Genomic DNA, 19,916 nt, shown 5'->3' with positions numbered 1-19,916 from the left:
CGTGCCTTTTTAATGGGACCAGCCAAAAGGGACCAATGGCCATGGCATAAAAAATTGATTAATCAAAAATTGAATTTGATTAGTATTATATATAAAGTAAATTGTATGAAAATGAATTTGGAAGGTGGACCAAGTTTTGGGCCACAGTAGGAGACATGCCAACCAAGCACATACACATGCACGTGATTCTCTATATCTTCCTTCCTTTGGCTTCTTCATGAATTCCAAATTTTATATGTCCATCTTAAAATTATGAAACTATGTTTGCATATCAAAAAGTTGTGTCAAACTTAAAGGAAAATAGAATTGTACTAAAATATTATTATAAATTATTTTATAACTATAATAATAAAATATAATTCTTGGAATTTTTTTTGTCAAAAGTTAGTAATATTGATAGATTAACATATTATATCCTACCGTCGAAGTACATCTTAAATTAAATTAATAAAAAAAAAAAAACTAAAATCCTATATCGATCTACAAAAAGAAATAAAAAAAAATAGATACAAATTTAACAGATGACTAAAAACAAAATGAATTCTAATGTGAAGAATTTCCTGACACCAATCATACTCCATAACTTTTATTAACCACTTGTTCCGCTGCTAAGATACTTCGGAAGATGAAAAAAAGTCTTGAATCTTTAAGAACGTGAAGCTGAAACTTGAACATGCGTTGTAAAGTTTTAAACAAGCCAAGAATCTACAGAAACCACGAACAAAACACACAAAAATACACCAAAACTCCAAAAAAACGAAGCAATTTATTCAAATAAACAACAAAACATTGAAAGAACGAGTTAAAAGACGATGATATCCGGCGAAAAGCCGAAGATCACCGTCCCCTACGCTCAAAATCAGACTTTCTCTCCATAGAAAGAAGGACAAGGTTTTGTTGCTTGTGATTTAAATTAATAATTAAAAATTCAATCAATTGATGCTGATGTAAAACGGTAAAACTAAAAAAAATAAAAAAGATTGTTCATCCCAAAACACCGTTGTGGCGCATCATTTTTATAACAGGTTAATGAACATTTACGATAGAAAAACTTTTAATTATTAATTAATTTTTTATCATGTAATTTCCACATGACTAACTCACTATTAATTTATTACACAAATAATATAGCGCAATAGTTATATTATATAATTTTGTTTATAAAAAGATGAATTTTAGTGTGCACATCAACACCAATTAATCAAATTTTTTATCAGTGATTTAAATTTAAAAATTGGTAAAATTTATATTTAAAATTGAAAAAATCATAAAGTTATGTTAAAATTATAAGTTACATTATAATTTTTCGTTTTATTTTTATTAAAATTATTATAATGTTTAAACTCATATCAGTAAGTATATTAAAATGGACTTTACTAGTGTATAAAATAAATTAAGCTTAATTCCTTAAAAAAACCCCACCTTGCACTTTTTCTTCGTTTATACCCTGATCTTGTAAAAACACCATTTGTATCCAATTTTGGATTTTTATGTTTTATCTCTACCCAAAAGTATTAAATTGTACTCTTTTCATTTGGAAACGAGTTTAAAACATACTTTTTCTATTTTAAAATATACAAATAAATTTTTAAACTTAAAAAATAATCAAATACATCCAATTAATTAATTAATTTTTTTAATTTTATAAAATAATAATAAAATATTATTATTTTTAATTTTTTTGTCGGAAATATTTTTTAAAAAAATTAAAAAAATTATTTTTTTTAACTTTTTTGAAGAAGATGGTATTTTTGTACTATTGATAACATTAATATCTAATTAGTATATAGTTAAAAATGAAGGATTGTTTTAAACTCTTTTTCAAATGAAAAAGGTACAATTTAATGCTTTTGGGTAGAGATAAACATAAAAACTCGAAATTGGGTACAAATGGTGTTTTTACAAGGTCAGGGTATAAACGAAAAACAAATGCAAGGTGGGGTTTTTTTAAGGAATTAAGCCAATAAATTAATAGGTGCTTTAATTTCAAAGATAGTGTAATTATCACACCTACACATATTTTTAAGCTGCATATTTTATTTATTTTAAACTTGCAACTCAATCTATTATGAAAGAATGTTCTGTTCACAATAAAATAGATTGAATGTTAGGTTACAAATTGATTAATTTTGGCGTTTAAGGAATTAAGAAGTGATTTAATAAGCACTAATGCATGTGTAATGTCAGTTAAAGTTGAGACTTCATTATGATTCTTGTAATTATGGTTCAAAGGAAAAGGACAAATAAAGAAAAGATTTTAAAATATATTTTCTTTAAATTACTATAATTTCCGATATCATGTATAACACATTGTTTAATTTTTTATAAAAATTTATTAAGTATGTAGGTAATAATAGATAGGATTAACTGCAAATAAAAGTATATAAATTACAATATAATTATATTATTTCAAAGTTGACAATTTCATATGTAATCTATTTTTTATAATTTTAAAACTGTCTGAAAATTAGTGCGTTTACTAAAATTTCATTAGACAACTCAACATTTACCTATAAAACACATTATTTTATTTTAACTTTACATAAAATAGTAATTTTCTAGCGTTTTTTTTACATAAAATTTTCTTTCCACAAACAATTTGAATAGCCACGTTAGTTAAAATCGACAGATTCTGAAAACACAACGTAAATCTCATTAATTTAATTATAATTCCCTAAAAATAACTAAAACCTAATATTTATTTAAAAAATTAGCTAAATAATATTAAAATATGTATTAAAAAATTTTAGTTTTGGTTAAATGAAATTAAAATAATGCAAAAATTTTAAAAAACAGTTTTTTTTAACTTAAACTCTTCAAATTTTGTTTAAAATGAGAAAAAAATAAAGTAATTAGCACTACTATTTCTTTTTGGTATATACTCCCTCCGTCCCGTTTAAGAAGGGACATATCTCAATTTTTTTAGTCCTACATAAGAAGGCCAAATCATGATTTTTGTGCCATTTTACAAGGAATTCTTTTTTATACGCTTATTTTCTCTTTTTTTAATTAAAGCTAATACTCTACACACAAACTACAAGACAATAATTAATAGGGGTAAAATAAGAAAAATCAAGAGTAATTTTTTTTTAATATATGTGTAAAAAGGATATAAAAAGATGGTGTAACGTGCAGCATAATAAGCAGTCCTTTTCCAGCAAAAATACAGCTACTCCCATTTTTTTCTTTAATTCTTCCATTTTCTCCTCCTCTCCCATGTGATTTCCACTCTCTCCCCATCCCTTTTTATCAATGTATTTGCATCTCCAACCATTTTTTTACTCTAATTAATTATCCATTTCCAAATCTAACTCCAGTTCTTTCATTTCTCTTCCCTTGTAACATAATCACAGACATGCCCAGATCAATTTGGAGCATTTGGATGATGGGTTCTTGAGGAATTCAATTATTGAGCTGTGAGGTACTGTAATTCTATCTCTCTGATTTTTATTATAGCACGAAACTGTAGTGAAAAAAAGAATTTGGGTTTTATTTGACTGTTCTGATAAAATGAGGGACTTCCCTTCTTGTTTTGGTGAAAGTGGAGTTCAAGTAGCTGATTCATCATCTTCAAGTGCTAGTAAATCAGCTCAAAATGTAGTTACTTGTGTTTATCAATGTAAATTACGTGGTAATTCTTGTTTAATTACTGTCACTTGGACTAAAAATCTTATGGGTCAAGGTCTTAGTGTGACCATTGAAGATTCTACCAATCAATGTCTATGTAAAGTTGATATTAAGCCATGGTTATTCTCTAGAAGAAAAGGGTACAAAAATTTAGAGGTGGATGCTACTAAAATTGACATAAATTGGGATTTATGTAATGCAAAATTTGGTGTTGGGCCTGAGCCTTTAGAAGGGTTTTATTTAGCTATTCAATTTAATAGAGAAATTGTGTTGTTTCTTGGGGATTTGAAGAAGAAAATTGAGGGACTTGAATTTCCATTTAAGAGTAATGCTATTTTTATTGCTAAGAAAGAACATATTTTTGGTAAAAAGTTTTATGGTGCAAAGGCTCAGTTTTGTGATAAGGGGCAGGTTCATGATGTTACTATTGAGTGTGATACTATCGATTCGAAGGATCCGTGGCTATCGATCCGGATCGATAGTAAGATTGTTATGCAGGTTAAGAGATTGAAATGGAAGTTTAGGGGTAATCATACTATATTGGTTGATGGTTTGCCGGTTGAAGTGTTTTGGGATGTGCATAATTGGTTATTTGGTAATGCTATGGGAAATGCGGTTTTTATGTTTCAAAGTTGTTTGTCTGCGGAGAAAATATGGAGTAGTCGATCTGTGTTTGATCCGTCGGTGTTGTCGTGTTCGTATTCGCAGCGGTTTAGAGATTACCAATTACAAGGACTCGGATTCTCGCTTATTTTGTATGCTTGGAAGAGTGAATGATATTGTATTTTCAATTTCTGCTATATATTTGAAGGATCATAGATAAATAGAAAATGCAATTATGAGTTTATGCTTTTGATTCTTTTACTTTCTGGTGTTTCGCGATGCTATTTATGGAGAAAGTCGTTTAGAACGTATAATCTGTGTAGCACGGAAATAGAAACATTGAAACGGGGAAAACCAAAATGTACTCGATCAGCCAATCATATACCATTTGGTTCTACGCCCATTAACTTGTTTCCTTCGTAAAAACACATTTTCTGCTTGAAATCCTGCTATCCCAAAGTTGCCAACAAAATTATTTCTGCTTTCTCTGCTGCCAAATAATTTTCCATATCCATTTTCACCCCTGCGAAACAGGGGAGATTATAACCAAAATGTACAATGCCTTGCCGTCACAACATAACATATTTTTTTGGCTGCATTTGCATCTGTTGCTTCTAACAATGGAGAAAATTCATAATTATGGGAAAAACAAAATTCTGTAGTTCTACTTTGATACGTAAAAACTAAATTTTGGGGGTGATGCTTTACCAAATCAGCTTATATTAATCTATCTATCTATACAAAATGGTTCACCTGTAAATTTGTACTTTAGTTGAATGCTAATATACTTATAAAAATCCGCTATACTTACTTTCGGAATAATTAATTTTCCGGAAAGTATTTTTTCAGGAATTTGTACAGTTTTGAACAGAATGATCAGTTGCTTACTAATTGTACATTTACTTATTAAATCCTACCACATTCTTAAGCCTTAACAATTTAATCTTATTTTTTAAAATTTGCATTGCACACCATAATCTTATTTCTTTGACGTCGTCTTGTTCAAATAACTATACACATTTTATATCTTTATACTTCGTGAAAACGACTAAAAACTACACGGTACCAAAAAATTGAAAGATTGAAATGTGCAAAACTGAAAAAATGAGATTAAATAGCTAAAATAGCGAAACCCCATTTAATTTGCAAAAACTCCATTTAATTTCAAAAATTAATTACCAACGAGCTGTAGCTCAAATGGTATAAATGCTGGACAGTAAATGTTAAGGTCGTGGGTTCAAATCCTCCCACAAGCGCTCCCCTCTCCAATTATCAAAAAAAAAAAACTCAAAAATTAATTTGTGAAATAATTTGGTTTATGAAAAACGCAAAACGACGTCGTTTATATTCACAGCGAATGTGAACAACAAAGAACATATCCAAAGAAAACCCAGAGAAAAGAAAAGGAGATGGGAACTTTATCGCTCTTGTTTCCTATCTCTCTCTCAGCTTCACTTGGACCAAATATTTATTCATCTTCAAAAACCAATCTCCGTTCATGGCCTCTGACATCATTAAACGCTCATAATCGCGCCAAAATTAGGGGCAAATATGTAGTTTTTGGAGGGAAATCAAGTGGGCAAAATGAGTCGCAGTTCTTGGATGAAAATGGCGTTGTTGAAGATATGGATGGCTATCTTAATTATCTTTCTCTTGAATACGACTCCGTTTGGGACACCAAGCCTTCATGGTAATTATAATGATTCCACGTATTTGAGCAGTGAGTGATTGGATAGTCTAGTAGTACGAGCCTAGCTTCTTTTGATTGATTCGCGTTTTTAATTGTGAATTTATGTTAGTTCTTGATAGCCGCAATATTTCTAATGTTTATATGTCTATGTTTTTGTTACGGTCATTAATTTATTTTTCTTTGTATATTAGCAGCTGTTGATATAGTAAATTTCAATATTTCCTTGAAATTTGTGATGCTATATATGTATTGAGGTTGAAGAAGTAAAAATAGTTGCTCTGATTTCTCTCTATTATATTCAGTTATTGTTCATTCAGATTCTGGAGATATGCATCCTTTTAACTAAATTTCAGTTGACCATGAATAACTTACCCATCTGTGATTTTTTGGTGTGTCGCTCAATTTTTATTCACCTATTTGTCACTACTCACTAGGTGTCAACCATGGACAATAGCGCTGACCGGAGTATCAGCGATTGCCGGTAGTTGGTTGTTTTTTCACTCAGCTGTAGCTACATCTGCTATAACCTTGTTAGTATGCGCCTGGTGGTACATTTTTCTTTATTCTTATCCCAAGGTATGTCATCGTGCACTACTTAACGTCGCCTTTTTTTATTTCTCTCCTGTTTTTTTTATGGTTCCTGAAGTTATGAGTTGAAAATGTGTTCTTAATTTTTATTCATGTACTGCTCAGCTTTTGAAAGTTTGGAAAATTTCATATATCGTTGGAAGTTAAAACAGTTGATTCAAGAATTATACTTTTATTTGACCTCAGCTGCACAAAAAAGACTGATTTCAAATAATGTAATTGGACCGATGCCATTAGGTTGCAGAACGAGCAATTTTTTTGAAAGCTAAATTTGCTGGGAACAAACTTGATGCTATTATTTTGAAACTCGGGAACTACCTTGACATCTATACAAAATTGATTTATTGCGTTGGACAATGGTCCTTGAAATGGGGATGCTTGTGGTATAAAGGATCGCAGAAGTTTTGACTTTAGCATCGATACTTATTTTGAAATTGTCTCGATCCCACGTTCAGAAAATTAATAAGCATCAATTGTATTTAGAAATACTCAGTTAGTTATCTATTTCATGAGAAGTATTCAGATGAGTGCTTTTAATTGTTTTTGGTATTGGATTATGTTTATTACACTGAAATGTAAGTTTTGTTTTTCTATTTTTACCAGGGATATGCAGACATGATTGCAGAACGGAAAAAGAGAGTGACGACTGGTGTTGAAGATACATATGGTGTAAAGAAGATTTAGTTAGGCTTCCGATTGTCTCGAAACGTAGGAATTGAATATAATTAGTTCTTTGAAGTCATGAGAAGAAGCCAGTTTAAGTATGTCGTGGCTCTTTAGATTATATCCTTTACAAGAGTGAAGAATGCGAAGATCATAAGCATGCTTTTAGTCCAACATATACAAATGCCAGCAGATATTTGCTGAGATTTCTGGTGGAATGCCAACAGATATTTGCTTACCAAGTAAATCATGCCTTGTGATTGTAATTGAACAAACCATTGTGTAGATTAAAAAAGTCCCCAAGGACAATTGCTTTTGTAGTAATTATTATCTGATTTTGGACTGACTCACTCGGTAATTTTGGCGAGTTGTTCATTTTTGTACTGTTTATGCTTCTTTTAAAGAAGTTTTAGTTTTGATAGAAAATATATATTAAAAACATACATATTTTATATTTAATTAATAAATTAACATATTGTTTTTTCAAAAATTAAGAGAATTTATAATTATTTTATTTTTAATATTGTTTATCCTATTTAATAATGAAAAGAAAAAAGATTATTATTCATTCATACAATAAGTGATTTAATCTATGCTGTAAGGTTTTGATATATGTATGAAATTAACATCTCAACATATGATGGTAAGTTTATAAATTATTTTTGGTTTTAGTAGTACGGTAATCAGAAAATAGCTAAAAACACTTCATTGATATTTTGGCATATTTTGAAAAGTTTCGACACCGTTGGTGTAATTTATCCAAAAGAAAAAAAAAAAACTGGAATGAGCGAGTCCGAAATATTAAAATCTCGGACCGACAGAGTTTTATCGCGATAAGACGAGTTCATAAGAAAATTTATGTTCTGATCAGCTTCATCATCCCCAAATTCGAAACCCTAGATCAGAAATGGATATCTTAAAGCAAGAACTCCTAAAGAAACGCCAATCCCTAACACAAGACACCGGCGGCAAGCGATTTTTCAAGCGATCAGAAATCCAACAAAAAGAAATCCAAAAACTCCGAGAACAAGAAAAAGAAGAACTCGAAGCCAAAGCCCAACGCCAATCCTCCTCCTCCGCCACCACATCCACCACCGCAACGACCGCCACTAAATCCACCTCCGCCGCATCCTCCTCCACCTCCACCCCCTCCACAACCACCTCGACCCCCGCGTCTAAAACCCTAACTGAAGAGCAAATCATCGACAACCTAATTCTCCCTAAACAAGAAGTCATCCGCCGTCTCCGCTTCCTCAAGCAGCCGATCACTCTCTTCGGCGAAGACGATGATGCGCGGCTGGAGCGGCTAAAACACGTTATTAAAACTGGAGTTTTTGAAGTGGATAGTGATATAACTGAGGGTCAGACGAATGATTTTCTTCGGGATATCTCGGAGTTGAGGAAGCGGCAGAAGAGTGGGATTGTTAGTAAGAGGAAGAGGAAGGATAGGGAGGAAGGTGGCGGGGAAGATGGAGAGAGAGGGGAAGGTGAGGGGGAGATGAGCGGCGATGGCGGGTCCAGTGATGTTGATGCTGATAAGGATTTGAAACGGATGAAGGCGAATTTTGAAGATTTGTGTGATGAAGATAAGATATTGGTGTTTTTTAAGAGGCTGTTGAATGAGTGGAAACAGGAGCTGGATGAAATGGCTGAAACTGAGAAGAGAACTGCTAAAGGGAAGTCCAGTGTTGCTACTTTTAAACAGTGTGCGCGGTATTTGCATCCGTTGTTCAAGTTTTGCAGGAAGAAGGTGAGTGTTTTTTGCTTTGATTAATTGCCAATTATCCCAAATTATACATTTATGGAGCTTCGGTTATTTTATAGTTCTGTTTTAGATTAATGGAGTTAGGGCGCCTCCTTTGTTTTCACTAGTGCAACATTTAGCTGCTAATTGATTTATTTGTCCACTTATAGTTGATATAGGGGAATGTATAATGAGTATCCGTATCCTTAAGTGATAGAATTCAAGGAAACCTAGTATTGTTAGATGCTTTAGGAATATTTGTTGTCTCGACTCTCATAATCTCCTAGTTAACAATTGTTTTTACATTAGCTATTTGTAATCAACAAACCTGATAAAGCTTTGGACACTATGATTTTGCGAATTATGTCAAACTTTCTCATGGAGCTTATTGGCATAAACCTAACCTGTTAGAATAAGTCAGTACTCAAATGGACATTGTCCTTAAAATATTTTTATTAAACATTATACCGTGGAGTGTGGAACATACTGTGAAGTGTGAAACAACAGCAGAAATCTCATATGCTGGGAAGAAATTATTGCAAATCAGGATTATGAAGGTGCGCAACCATATTAGATATTAAGGAACTGTTATTATGGTCCAGAAACTAAGTGTAAGGTCCACTGTCGAAATAGCAACAGAAGAGATTACATTAGGAATGTGTGAAGGATCTGAATTTTTTATGGGTTCTGTATTTGTTCCACTTTGAGACAGAAACCTGTACTGAAATCTTTCATCTGTGATCTGCTTTTTTGCTTTTTCATAGTTGCAAACTTATAACAACTTGCAGAAAAGTGTGGTTCTAAATGGTGGTATCCGAATGTAATTTGCGAGTCAATGACTTTTGAAAATGATCTAGGGACCAGTGTGTTTTATGCCTAATTTATGTCTAGCCCTGGAAATTCCCTGTGGATGAATCCTTCCGGACAATGTACATATATGTGTGTTTTCTTTTGTTATCAATAGCTTTGCACATGTGGGCGGGCACACGAAAGAGGGTAAAAAGGAAGCAAAATATTTTTGATGCTAGATTGTTTAAACTTTAAACTACTTTTTGAAAGTGCAAAAAATATAGCGGGAGAAATGGAAACTTAGTTTGATGTTTTTGGTGAAGAGTAATATCCCTTTTAGCTGTTCAATTTTTTCCCGTGTGTGCATTTCTTTCAATGCTGACTAGGATCTTCATTTTACAGAGTGCAGAAAGAAGTTATCCTTTTTTGTTTTTCTTTCTTCATATACTAATATGAAACTTATGCTCTGTTCTTTCTGTAGATTCTTCCTGATGATATTCGCCAAGCCTTGATAGTGGTAGTTGAGTGCTGCATGAAGAGAGACTACTTAGCTGCCATGGATCAGTATATTAAGATGGCAATTGGTAATGCACCATGGCCAATTGGTGTCACTATGGTTGGTATTCACGAACGTTCAGCTCGTGAGAAAATTTATACCAACAGTGTGGCTCACATTATGAATGATGAGACCACTCGCAAATACTTACAGTCTGTCAAGAGATTGATGACATTTTGCCAACGACGCTATCCGACCATGCCATCAAAAGCAGTAGAGTTCAACAGCTTAGCAAATGGCAGTGATTTACAGTCTCTATTGGCAGAGGAGCGGGTTTACAGTGGTAATCAGTCTTCAGATGGAAGGCTTCGGCTAATGCCTGCTCCCGATGAAAATTAGGTATTAATGTGAAGTTGTATTATGGTTTTCATTTCTATAAGATGAACTGATAAATCGAATTTGTTGGATCATTATGTCATTTTAACCTATGTGCTATTGTAAACCCTTGGCTGAAATTGATTATCAAGAGTTAGCAAATAGATTTAAAAGCTTTGTAAAGAACAAGCTTTGCAAGGGATGAGCAATTTCTGCATTTTACAATGATTCCAAGAATAATAATTTTATTCTAAATATTTTGGGGGTTCCATACGAGATATCGATGATCGACAAACTGTGATTTTGTTTTGTCTTTCCTCGATATAGAATGCAAATTTGGATTGGGCGGCTTGAGGTCAAATGGATTTTTAAGTTATAAGCTACTGAGCTATTGGTGATTGGAGTTTTGTGCTAACAATTTTCATGATAATTCCCATTAGAGAATAATGAAACTTCATGTAGTTTTGTTAACTTGAGTTTGTTCGTTCGGATCAAAAAGTTCCCATTTTGTAATCAGGAAAAAACAACATAGTATAATTTTTTTATTAAATTCGGATTTTGGGGTGGCCAATATAAGCCACCTAAGCAATTTCGAAGTGATAAGATATTAGAGGACTAGGTTTTTGTGGGACCAAATTATCAAAATGAGAAACTCTATTGGTAGAAACTAGTTCAACTTATCCAAATATCCAGACCACTCATCTAAAAATCAATCCTTTTTCTTCCTCTTTCAATCAGCCAAACTGATAAAACCAAAATTTACTAGCCACAAGCCACAATAGTTTCTCCAAGTTTTGCATAGACATGGCAACCCAATCTGGTCTCTTCACTCCCACCACCACCATCACTGCTCCAAAAACCAACTCGGTTCCACGTTCTTCTTCATTCTTTGTCGCCACCACTGCAAAGCCTCGCAGTTTTTCTGCTCAAAGATCTCTCAAAGTTGCTGCCGCTGCAGCTGACGGGAAAACTGACACACCCACGAAAGAGGCACCCGTAGGTTTCACTCCACCGGAATTGGACCCAAACACACCATCACCGATCTTCAGCGGGAGCACCGGTGGCTTGTTGCGTAAGGCGCAAGTTGAAGAGTTCTATGTTATTACTTGGGATTCACCGAAAGAACAAGTGTTCGAGATGCCAACCGGAGGGGCAGCAATCATGAGGGAAGGTCCGAACCTACTAAAGTTGGCTCGGAAAGAGCAGTGTTTAGCTCTCGGCACAAGATTGAGATCCAAGTACAAGATTAAGTACCAATTTTACAGGGTGTTTCCTAATGGAGAGGTTCAATATCTTCACCCTAAAGATGGAGTTTATCCTGAGAAAGTGAACCCTGGTAGGCAAGGTGTAGGAGTTAACTTGAGATCCATTGGGAAAAATGTTAGTCCTATTGAGGTCAAGTTCACTGGCAAGCAACCTTATGATATATGATGAATTGTTGGGATGATCTGTTTGTTGTTGGATCTTGAAATGTACTTTTTAATGTTCATAGAAATGTTTGGATTATGAAAATTTATTATATTATGCTTGGATAATTCCTTAATCTTACATTCAATTAGCCCTTTAGTTATGATTAATTTGGGTTATAAAGTTAAAGCTTCATCATAATTATGTTTTTTTTTTTTTAAAGTTTCATCATTATTATGTTAAGCATCCAATTTCGCAAGAACATTATATTATGCAACTTCATAGCGCATTTTAAGAGAGTATAAAATTTTACTATCATTTATCCAAAAGCATGTAAGTAAATTATTATATTATATAGAAATAAAACACGCTTCTTAATACTTCATCTTCATAAATACCGTTACACAAATACAAACAAAAATAATTTTACACAAAAATAATTTTTGTTAACTTCTTTCGCAAGTAATATATTCTAAATTTACCTATTGCTTCTTGGGATTAATAATAAAGTTTTTATAAATTAAATTTTTTATTGAATAAATAAACTATCGATGATGACTAATAGAAAATATAAAAACGGTTTAAACTAATGAAAGATAGTTGATATTCCAATCAAATTAGTTAAATTAAAATAATAAATTTGACATTTTATGGGATAATGGGAGTTTGTAAATGAGTAAATTCATGCTTCAGCATTGAAATTAAAATAGAAACTAAATTTCCATCAATTTTTTTAAAACTAAATAGAGAAGGGTTAAGATACAAAAATGACCCTAATGTTTATTACGTGGCTCATTTGGCCTCCTAATATTTTTTGAATTTCAAAAATGATCTTATCGTTATTAAAGTTAAACAAATCAACCCTCCATCTAATGACAGCGTGTTTGAACGTTAACTCAGCAGATGTGATATACAATTAGCCGTTGCCGTAATGTTCAAAAACGACCCTAACGTTATCAAAGACGTGGAACAAATATAATTTTAACGTTATCAAAATGAAATAAATATAACCTCCGTCTAACGGTGGAGAGTATATTTGTTCTACTTTAATAAGGTTCGAGTCATTTTTAAGACTCAAAAGTAATAAAGGGCCAGATGAGCCACCAAATAAACACTAGGATTATTTTTGTACCTTAATCACATAAAAATATGAGAGAACCAAAAAAAACCCACAATAACGTAGAAACGCATCACAAAGCGAAAAAGACCTATAAACGCTGCGTTTAAGTCACGTAAGTAAAACCGAGAAGTGTTAGAACCACCGGAAGTGACACAAAAAGACAGCAGCCACCCAATCTGCTACAATCTAAACTAAACCCATACGTGTCATAAAATCCCCAAATCCGTACACCACCTTCTCAAAAAACATCCATCAGCTCCCTCACCACCGCCCTATGGACACTCTCCTCCACACTCCGACCTCCATGGCCAAGCGTCCCTGCCCCTTCTCCTCCGCCACTGCAACCACCGCCGCAACCATGAGCCACAACCAAGTGGACAACCTCCTTCAAACATTTCTAGACCTCGCCGACTCTCCCTCTCTCTCCATCGACCTATCGTTCGAGCGCCTCCTCGATTTATCTCCTCGTGACTCCGATCAGTCTCTTCTCATCGATCGCGCGCTTAAATTAGGTTCTATACTCGTCGAAGCTGGGAAACGCTCCTCTAGAAAACGCTCTACTCAGCATAACTCTCTGTTCTGGGCTCTACCGCCCGATCTCACTATCAAGGTTCGAGTTTCTGATATTATAGTTTTAATTGTGTTCTATGTGTTGAAATGAAATCGTATTTTTTATGTGATTGTGTGTGTGCTGGTGCAGGTGTTCTCTATGCTGGATACGCAGAGTTTATGCTATGCTGCTGCTTCTTGTTCAATGTTTCATAAATGTGCTATGGATCCTTTGTGTTATGCTAATATTGACCTGACTACTGTGGTTCCTAAAGTTAATAATGCTGTTGTTTCCACTATGATTCAGCGCGCCGGAAAATCTCTTCAGTAAGATGTTTCATTTTCTTATTGTATAAATTCATTTCAGTCATTTTCATGTGTGTCAATGATGAGTTTGCTAGCTTATCGGTCTGGATGATCACGGCAATTGAATTGAAAAGTGATGTTTGAATAGCATGTTGTAATTCAAAAAACACTTTGTTTATTCCAAGTTGGCAAAATGAGTTCTAGTGACCTCGAGCTTTCCGAATTTGAGAGTTGAATAAGTAGAAGTTTTCTTTTGACAATAATAATAAAAAACTTGTACTTATTCAACTCTCAAATTCGGAAATTAGAAGTTAAAATTAGTTATGTTATTTCATTTCTATACTTTTCTAAACAAGAGGATAAGTTTTGATTATGTTAAATAATGGCCTTGTGGAAGTTAAAAGAAGTAAATATTTAGAAAGCAGGATCTGATATTGTTTCTAAGTTGAATTGTTCCATGCAAATAAATGGAGTGAAAATTTTGTTTTTAAGCGGAATCCTCGAGTTACTCCCTATACAGATATCAAACTCCACTGCCCTTCTTTACTATACATTAAAGTTTTCTTAATTGTGCTTCTGGTTAACCTAAGTCCCTTTAATTAGATGCCAATGAGTCCTTACCGCTTTCTGCAGATGGTTATTTCCTGCTTTAATCTTGTTATGCGTGACGAGTTCTACTTATAGTCTAATATCAGGTTTTATTTTGAAAAAATCTCTAATTAATATTGTATCTTTGTTTGAAAAGAAACTAAGACAGGATAGTAATTACATTTGAGTTTCTTATATGGATTGAATTCTTTTTTAAATTGTGCATTTTATTTCATAAATAACTGAGCTTAACTTTTTAAATTTTCCAATATTATTATACATTGATACTGTCATCAACCCTTATAACTTTTCTATTCTTTCTGTCCGTGTTAAATGATTACTCAGGTCACTTAAGCTTGGTATAGTTCCAGGCCCAACTTCATCTCCTGGATCTCGCGAGGCATTAGTTTATAGCATCAGGAATTCTGTAGATGTTTCTAACTTTTCGTGGAATGAGAAAAGGACAAGACAAGGGAAAGAATCATCCATTCTTAGTAGATCCTGCCTGTACCCTTTGAGTGGGGATACTGGTGCTGCAGGGTATGTTTAGAAATTTATATTTTAAAGATTTTGTGTCTGTGTTTGTTTCTAAACTATGCCTACAATGTTATAGTAGCCCATATAGATGCTCTTAGCATTTGCCATTTTTTAAAATTTAAATGGGTTATGGCCATATATGACCAACTGTCTCTGGCAATGCTCTTTTTGGTTAATGTTGTAGATGAATTTATTTTTATATTTGTTTTTCTCATGATGTAAGGACTCTTCTGAGGAGGTTGCACCTTTACAATATTGAAAGAATGGACATCGCATCACTCTGTGGGGCATTGTCAGCTTGTCCATCTCTCTTTGACCTTGAAATTGTTGGCCTGTGAGTTCTCTTGAATTCAAACGTTATGTTGTTTCTTGTTTGTTTGAGAACATATATAAGATGTTAATGACCACCGAGCTAGGTTACCAAAGATGTTTAGAAATTTCTACCTTAACACTATTTGACCTAGTCTGATATTGGTGTTTCCTACACCAAAGAAAAATGCAAAGTAATTTCTTGATCTTGTATTCCTTGACGACACCAGTTTGGTAGACTTCATCTTAAGCTTGATGCCCGGTACCATTTTGTGCTTTATCTTATGATTTTCCATATTATAGTTCAGTTTGCAACTTTAAGTTTTTTATTTGTGCTTATTGGATGTTAGTACATCCATTTGTGCTGTGTGTTTTCCTTTGTTAGCGACATTGAGCTTGTTGCCCAAGAAATATTATATTTTCTTTTACCACTGGTTGCTAAAGTTGTTTGTATTTTCGGGTTGGTTTGCTGGCCTGGAGCAGACATGTTGAGTTGAGACAAACATTGGTATCAGTGAGCACAAGTTGCCCCTTGATAGAGCGCTTGTATTTTGAGTCTTCAAAAACAGGTGCAGTGTCTTCCTGATGAGCATATTCTGTTTCCATATTTTAAAAGCCTTTTCTCATTATGGAATTAATATCAGGTAGAGATGAAAGTTTGAAATCGCCAACCTGTGTGGACCTAGTAAATAATTGTCCAAATTTAACGTCATTGGCTCTCAGAGGCTTTAAGCTGCATGATTGTAAAGTACGCATACTTGTGAAGGTATGTTAAACGGGCTAATAACTAGAATAATTATTTTTGCACCTCCAAACTCTCCCTATTGTAAATTTTTAAGAGTTCACTCTATTAGTGTTGACTGCATCTTTAATTAATTATTATTTTGCTAAATGTTGGATTGTTGTTCTACAGAGGCTAAATGCTGAATAATTTTGTTGGCTTCTAGCTTGACAAATGAATTACGATATAAATTTTATTCTTGTGCAGGGATTTCGCAAACTAAAATACGTTGATTTTTCAACATCATATTCAATTACTGGAAACTTTTTGAGGTTTGTGCTTCTTATAGTAACTAATTCTGTCTAACATGTATTTTTTTCTTTGTTTGAACCATAAATATGCCTTCTTCAATTCTTGTGTGTAAATAGGAACCTAGGAGGGAGCACAGGTGGGAGCCTTTTGGAGGTTTTGATTTTACGAGACTGCATGCATCTGAGAGAGGTGGACTAACTAACCTCACCCTCCCGAACCTCTTTATCTTTTACATCTTATGTTTCCTTGTTTGATTTTGACTATAAGCTTACTCATCATTGCTTCATTGTCAAGTGTAGGTTGAAGTTGCTCGATTGTTGGCAGCAGTTCTCACAGGAGATTTCAAGTTTCTTCGACATCTTGTGTGTAGATTGATAATTGTTGATGTCCTAAATCTCTCTCCAACCTCTTACTTTTTCCATTCTTATTCTTCAATACTGTCTTTTGCTAGGATGTGTCTAATAGAGAAGGTTTAGCTTCTGAAGGCGACTGGTATCATAGATGTTACAGTTTAAGGTATTATGGTCCGTGTGGATTCATTATGATTATATTTATACTCTATCTTTTGAATTGCATCTTCATCTCAAATTTTGTGTTTTTGCGCAGCACAATAAATATAAAGCAGGTATTAGAAGCAAGACCTGATATCTGTTTGCTGGCCGAGTTTCCGCCAGACGGAAGGTTAGTTGATGGTTTACTGCAACATAACTCATAATCTAACTATGCTCGTTATTAAATAATGTCCAAGCAAAAAGACAACAAAACGAAATTGTGTGGTTGGCTTTAGTCTAACTGGGAGTGTGTTTTGTGGACTGTTGGGTCTTGAGTTTGAGTGCTAGTGCCCCCGTTGCTCAAGAAAAGAAAAACCGAAAGTAAATTTTAGTAATTGATTTCCATGGTTTTGTTTTTTCTGGCTTTGCAGTTTTATTGATGTTGAACAAATAATTGACAGTGAGCTAAACAGTGAAGTCAGCCTACCGTCACAACTGAGCAGTCACACATCAGATGGTTCGCTATTCATGAGTACATCAGAAAGCAGCTATAACAGTGACCAGAGCAGTGGCAATGAGGAGAGCCGAGATTCTGGTTATGCTTTTCTCGAAGAAAGCTCAGATGAGGTGGACTTTTTGGGTGTCTAGGTGAACTTTGATGTATAGCAAGGTCTAAAATCTGAGGCCAGAAATGGATTTGGTACCTATCTTTTCTTCTCTCATCATTTGCTCCTTCCCCCTCATCTGATTTCTAAGTTTTCAATGGCAACCTGAATAATATTATATCTTCAAATTTTTTTTAATTTAATCATCTTCTGCAAAAAAAACAAAAGGAATTGGCTTCTTCCATGAGTATTTCAAGGGGTTGAATATATATCATCTTGCCTTGCTGGATGTTGGTTATTTTAGTTGTGCATAATTACACAAAAATATCCAACAACCTTTTTGGCTTTTTTTATCTATGGCTCAACCCTTCAAAAAAGTCAACTTTGCCCTAATTTTGATAGGAACTTTTCAATTATAGCCAACCACACTTCAAATTTTTTATTTATTTATTTCATTTATAACCAAACCTTTTAATTTCGTCAATTGTGGCCTTATTTTGATAAGTACTTTTGATTGAAAAAAGATTTGGTTCGGTCTTAAATGAACAAAATCGAAAAGAAATAAAAACGGCTAATTGGCTACAATTGAAGCCAAAATTGATACCTTTGAAAGGTTGAGCCATCAATGAAAAAGTCGAAAAGTGATTAGGCCGTGTGCCTATCAAAGAACATTTGTTTCTTTGCTCTTGGCGAGTTACCAAAAAGAGCATAAAAATGCATAAACGAATTCTAAACTCTTAGTTTGTCAATCCATTCAGAGTAACATGAATGTATATGTGTTTCGAAATACTGATACCAACCTTCGGCGGGTAAATGTTACAGTCTAAGTAATTTATCGGAATAATGTCGTGATTATAAGCTCCGTGAAAGTTCAAAAAAAAAAAGCTATGAACAATGAGAATGTTGGTGTTAGTTTCATGCTGCCTTTATTTTCAGGGAGGAGGCTTTTGCTGAGAGCAAGCTGGAAGTGACTTGTGGTTGATGATATAACTTGTCGGGATTCTTTTGAGCATGCTGTCTCATCTCATTTACGTCAAGTTATTGCCTTCTTCGTGATGACTTTGAAGCCGTTACCGTAATCACCAAGATGGCTATACATAGAAGAAGGGAATCATTATCCACCTTCAATTTTATCTCCTATTTTGATCTAATATTCTGAGTGGGTTGGTCTAGCTGCTTCTCAGTACGGTTTCTTATTTGTTAAATCATCCAACATGATTCTGGCTAAATACACAAACCATCATGTACTCAATAATATACATTTGAATAAATACTATATAATATTTGAATATTGAATTATTTGATAGTTTATGGTTTTCAGATTGCACATTGAAACGTGCTGTAAATTTATTAACTAAATTACTTGATATTTTTTCTTATTCTTCTGAATAACGAGTATTTGATATGAGAGTGAAAGTAGAATATTCATGAGAAATTGTTTGGTAGACTCAGTTTAACACGTCAATTAAGTCTATCACGTTATAATATGTCATTAAAATGATGTTAAATATGTCTTTTTTCTCTGATTTGATTCTATAATCCACAAACTACTAAAATGGTACAAATAAATCTTTATCTACCACAACCATTATCTGTTGGTTAGCATTCTGTTAAGTTCTAGGAATCAAGTATTTTCACAAACACTCTCTTTCTAATAATAATATAATAATAATAATGAAAAAAATTGTTTAGCTTCAGTTTCATCTCAAACCAACGGTCCTTATTAACTCCAACTCCATTGGATTATTTCATTACTGAATTTTGCCTGTGTACTATTGTTTTTGGCAATTTGAAAATTAAAATAGAATACTTTAATTTATTATTCTGCAATAGATGAAGCAAATTCCCAGCAACATAGTGACTAAGTAGCACGGAAACGGAAACGGAAAACGGATACGACACGAAACGGACACGGGGAAACGGCAGTTTTAAAAAATAGAGGACACGAAACGTGGGGGAAACGTGTAAATATTAAAAATATAGGGATATATTTATAATTATTAATATTATATATATAAAAAAATATTAATATACAAAATAATTTATATGAAAAATTCATATAAAAAAAAGGGGTAATTGATTTTGGAGGTCACTGTACTTTTAAAAAGTTGCAAAATGGTGACCGAACTTCAAAACGTAACATTTTAGTTACTATACTATTTGGTTATGTTAAGATAGAAGGATTTTTGGTTACCGAAGAAAATTATTTCAAGTCGATTTTTTGTTGATTGTGTGTATATATGAAATATAAGATATTATTTGTTATAAATAATCAAAATTTGATTACTACGTATGTATAATTTGACCGTAAAACACTAAAAAACCTTCCAAAATCACATATTTGAAAGTTTAGTAACCAATTTGTTACGTTTTGAAGTTCGGTCACCATTTTGCAA

The 19,916-nt window shown here is 33.2% G+C and overlaps 5 protein-coding genes across 7 annotated transcripts; all 5 read left to right on the top strand.

Moving 5' to 3' along the window:
* Positions 1 to 3,144: 3,144 nt before the first annotated feature.
* LOC126685809 (uncharacterized) lies at positions 3,145 to 4,474 on the top strand. 2 transcript variants are annotated; one of them, XM_050379768.2, is made up of 3 exons: positions 3,145 to 3,254; positions 3,354 to 3,421; positions 3,543 to 4,474. In XM_050379768.2, the coding sequence occupies exon 3, from the start codon at positions 3,673 to 3,675 to the stop codon at positions 4,402 to 4,404; it is 732 nt and encodes a 243-aa protein (XP_050235725.1). In that variant the 5' UTR covers positions 3,145 to 3,254; positions 3,354 to 3,421; positions 3,543 to 3,672; the 3' UTR covers positions 4,405 to 4,474. The 2 variants fall into 2 exon arrangements, with proteins under 2 accessions (XP_050235725.1, XP_050235724.1); XM_050379767.1 differs by lacking the exons at positions 3,145 to 3,254; positions 3,354 to 3,421 and having other exon boundaries at positions 3,429 to 4,474.
* A 1,136-nt stretch (positions 4,475 to 5,610) lies between these two features.
* Positions 5,611 to 7,495, top strand: LOC126685704 (uncharacterized). Its single transcript, XM_050379634.2, has 3 exons — positions 5,611 to 5,920; positions 6,355 to 6,496; positions 7,112 to 7,495. Exons 1-3 carry the CDS (start codon positions 5,640 to 5,642, stop codon positions 7,190 to 7,192), a joined length of 504 nt encoding a protein of 167 aa, XP_050235591.1. The 5' UTR covers positions 5,611 to 5,639; the 3' UTR covers positions 7,193 to 7,495.
* A 491-nt stretch (positions 7,496 to 7,986) lies between these two features.
* On the top strand, positions 7,987 to 10,792 carry LOC126687009 (uncharacterized). The gene is made up of 2 exons (XM_050381353.1): positions 7,987 to 8,921; positions 10,186 to 10,792. The coding sequence occupies exons 1-2, from the start codon at positions 8,079 to 8,081 to the stop codon at positions 10,597 to 10,599; spliced, it is 1,257 nt and encodes a 418-aa protein (XP_050237310.1). The 5' UTR covers positions 7,987 to 8,078; the 3' UTR covers positions 10,600 to 10,792.
* Positions 10,793 to 11,309: 517 nt separating this feature from the next.
* LOC126687011 (photosystem I reaction center subunit II, chloroplastic-like) lies at positions 11,310 to 12,110 on the top strand. The gene has a single exon (XM_050381355.2). The coding sequence runs from the start codon at positions 11,380 to 11,382 to the stop codon at positions 12,004 to 12,006; it is 627 nt and encodes a 208-aa protein (XP_050237312.1). The 5' UTR covers positions 11,310 to 11,379; the 3' UTR covers positions 12,007 to 12,110.
* Positions 12,111 to 13,189: 1,079 nt separating this feature from the next.
* LOC126687008 (F-box protein SKIP17-like) lies at positions 13,190 to 18,826 on the top strand. Of its 2 annotated transcripts, none has more exons than XM_050381352.2 (13): positions 13,190 to 13,712; positions 13,803 to 13,978; positions 14,891 to 15,085; positions 15,306 to 15,416; positions 15,875 to 15,960; positions 16,036 to 16,157; positions 16,380 to 16,444; positions 16,541 to 16,613; positions 16,724 to 16,786; positions 16,876 to 16,940; positions 17,031 to 17,105; positions 17,377 to 17,615; positions 18,457 to 18,826. In XM_050381352.2, exons 1-12 carry the CDS (start codon positions 13,377 to 13,379, stop codon positions 17,561 to 17,563), a joined length of 1,554 nt encoding a protein of 517 aa, XP_050237309.1. In that variant the 5' UTR covers positions 13,190 to 13,376; the 3' UTR covers positions 17,564 to 17,615; positions 18,457 to 18,826. The 2 variants fall into 2 exon arrangements, with proteins under 2 accessions (XP_050237309.1, XP_050237308.1); XM_050381351.2 differs by having other exon boundaries at positions 17,347 to 17,615.
* The last annotated feature ends 1,090 nt before the right edge of the window (positions 18,827 to 19,916 follow it).

Source organism: Mercurialis annua, linkage group LG6 (assembly GCF_937616625.2).
Source record: "Mercurialis annua linkage group LG6, ddMerAnnu1.2, whole genome shotgun sequence".
Taxonomy (NCBI): Eukaryota; Viridiplantae; Streptophyta; class Magnoliopsida; order Malpighiales; family Euphorbiaceae; genus Mercurialis; species Mercurialis annua.
Note: the sequence above shows the minus strand (reverse complement) of the source record. Positions and strands in the feature narration are given on the sequence as shown.

What these genes read in the sequence shown, in the direction of transcription:
- LOC126687011 (XM_050381355.2), top strand. Translation starts at nt 11,380, where the DNA reads ATGGCAACCCAATCTGGTCTCTTCACTCCCACCACCACCATCACTGCT.
- LOC126685704 (XM_050379634.2), top strand. Translation starts at nt 5,640, where the DNA reads ATGGGAACTTTATCGCTCTTGTTTCCTATCTCTCTCTCAGCTTCACTT. An exon ending in TGGGACACCAAGCCTTCATG is followed by an intron (nt 5,921 to 6,354) that starts GTAATTATAATG and finishes ACTACTCACTAG; the next exon opens with GTGTCAACCATGGACAATAG. An exon ending in TTCTTTATTCTTATCCCAAG is followed by an intron (nt 6,497 to 7,111) that starts GTATGTCATCGT and finishes TATTTTTACCAG; the next exon opens with GGATATGCAGACATGATTGC.
- LOC126687008 (XM_050381351.2), top strand. Translation starts at nt 13,377, where the DNA reads ATGGACACTCTCCTCCACACTCCGACCTCCATGGCCAAGCGTCCCTGC. An exon ending in GGGGATACTGGTGCTGCAGG is followed by an intron (nt 15,086 to 15,305) that starts GTATGTTTAGAA and finishes TCATGATGTAAG; the next exon opens with GACTCTTCTGAGGAGGTTGC. An exon ending in ATTACTGGAAACTTTTTGAG is followed by an intron (nt 16,445 to 16,540) that starts GTTTGTGCTTCT and finishes GTGTGTAAATAG; the next exon opens with GAACCTAGGAGGGAGCACAG.
- LOC126687009 (XM_050381353.1), top strand. Translation starts at nt 8,079, where the DNA reads ATGGATATCTTAAAGCAAGAACTCCTAAAGAAACGCCAATCCCTAACA. An exon ending in TCAAGTTTTGCAGGAAGAAG is followed by an intron (nt 8,922 to 10,185) that starts GTGAGTGTTTTT and finishes TTCTTTCTGTAG; the next exon opens with ATTCTTCCTGATGATATTCG.
- LOC126685809 (XM_050379767.1), top strand. Translation starts at nt 3,511, where the DNA reads ATGAGGGACTTCCCTTCTTGTTTTGGTGAAAGTGGAGTTCAAGTAGCT.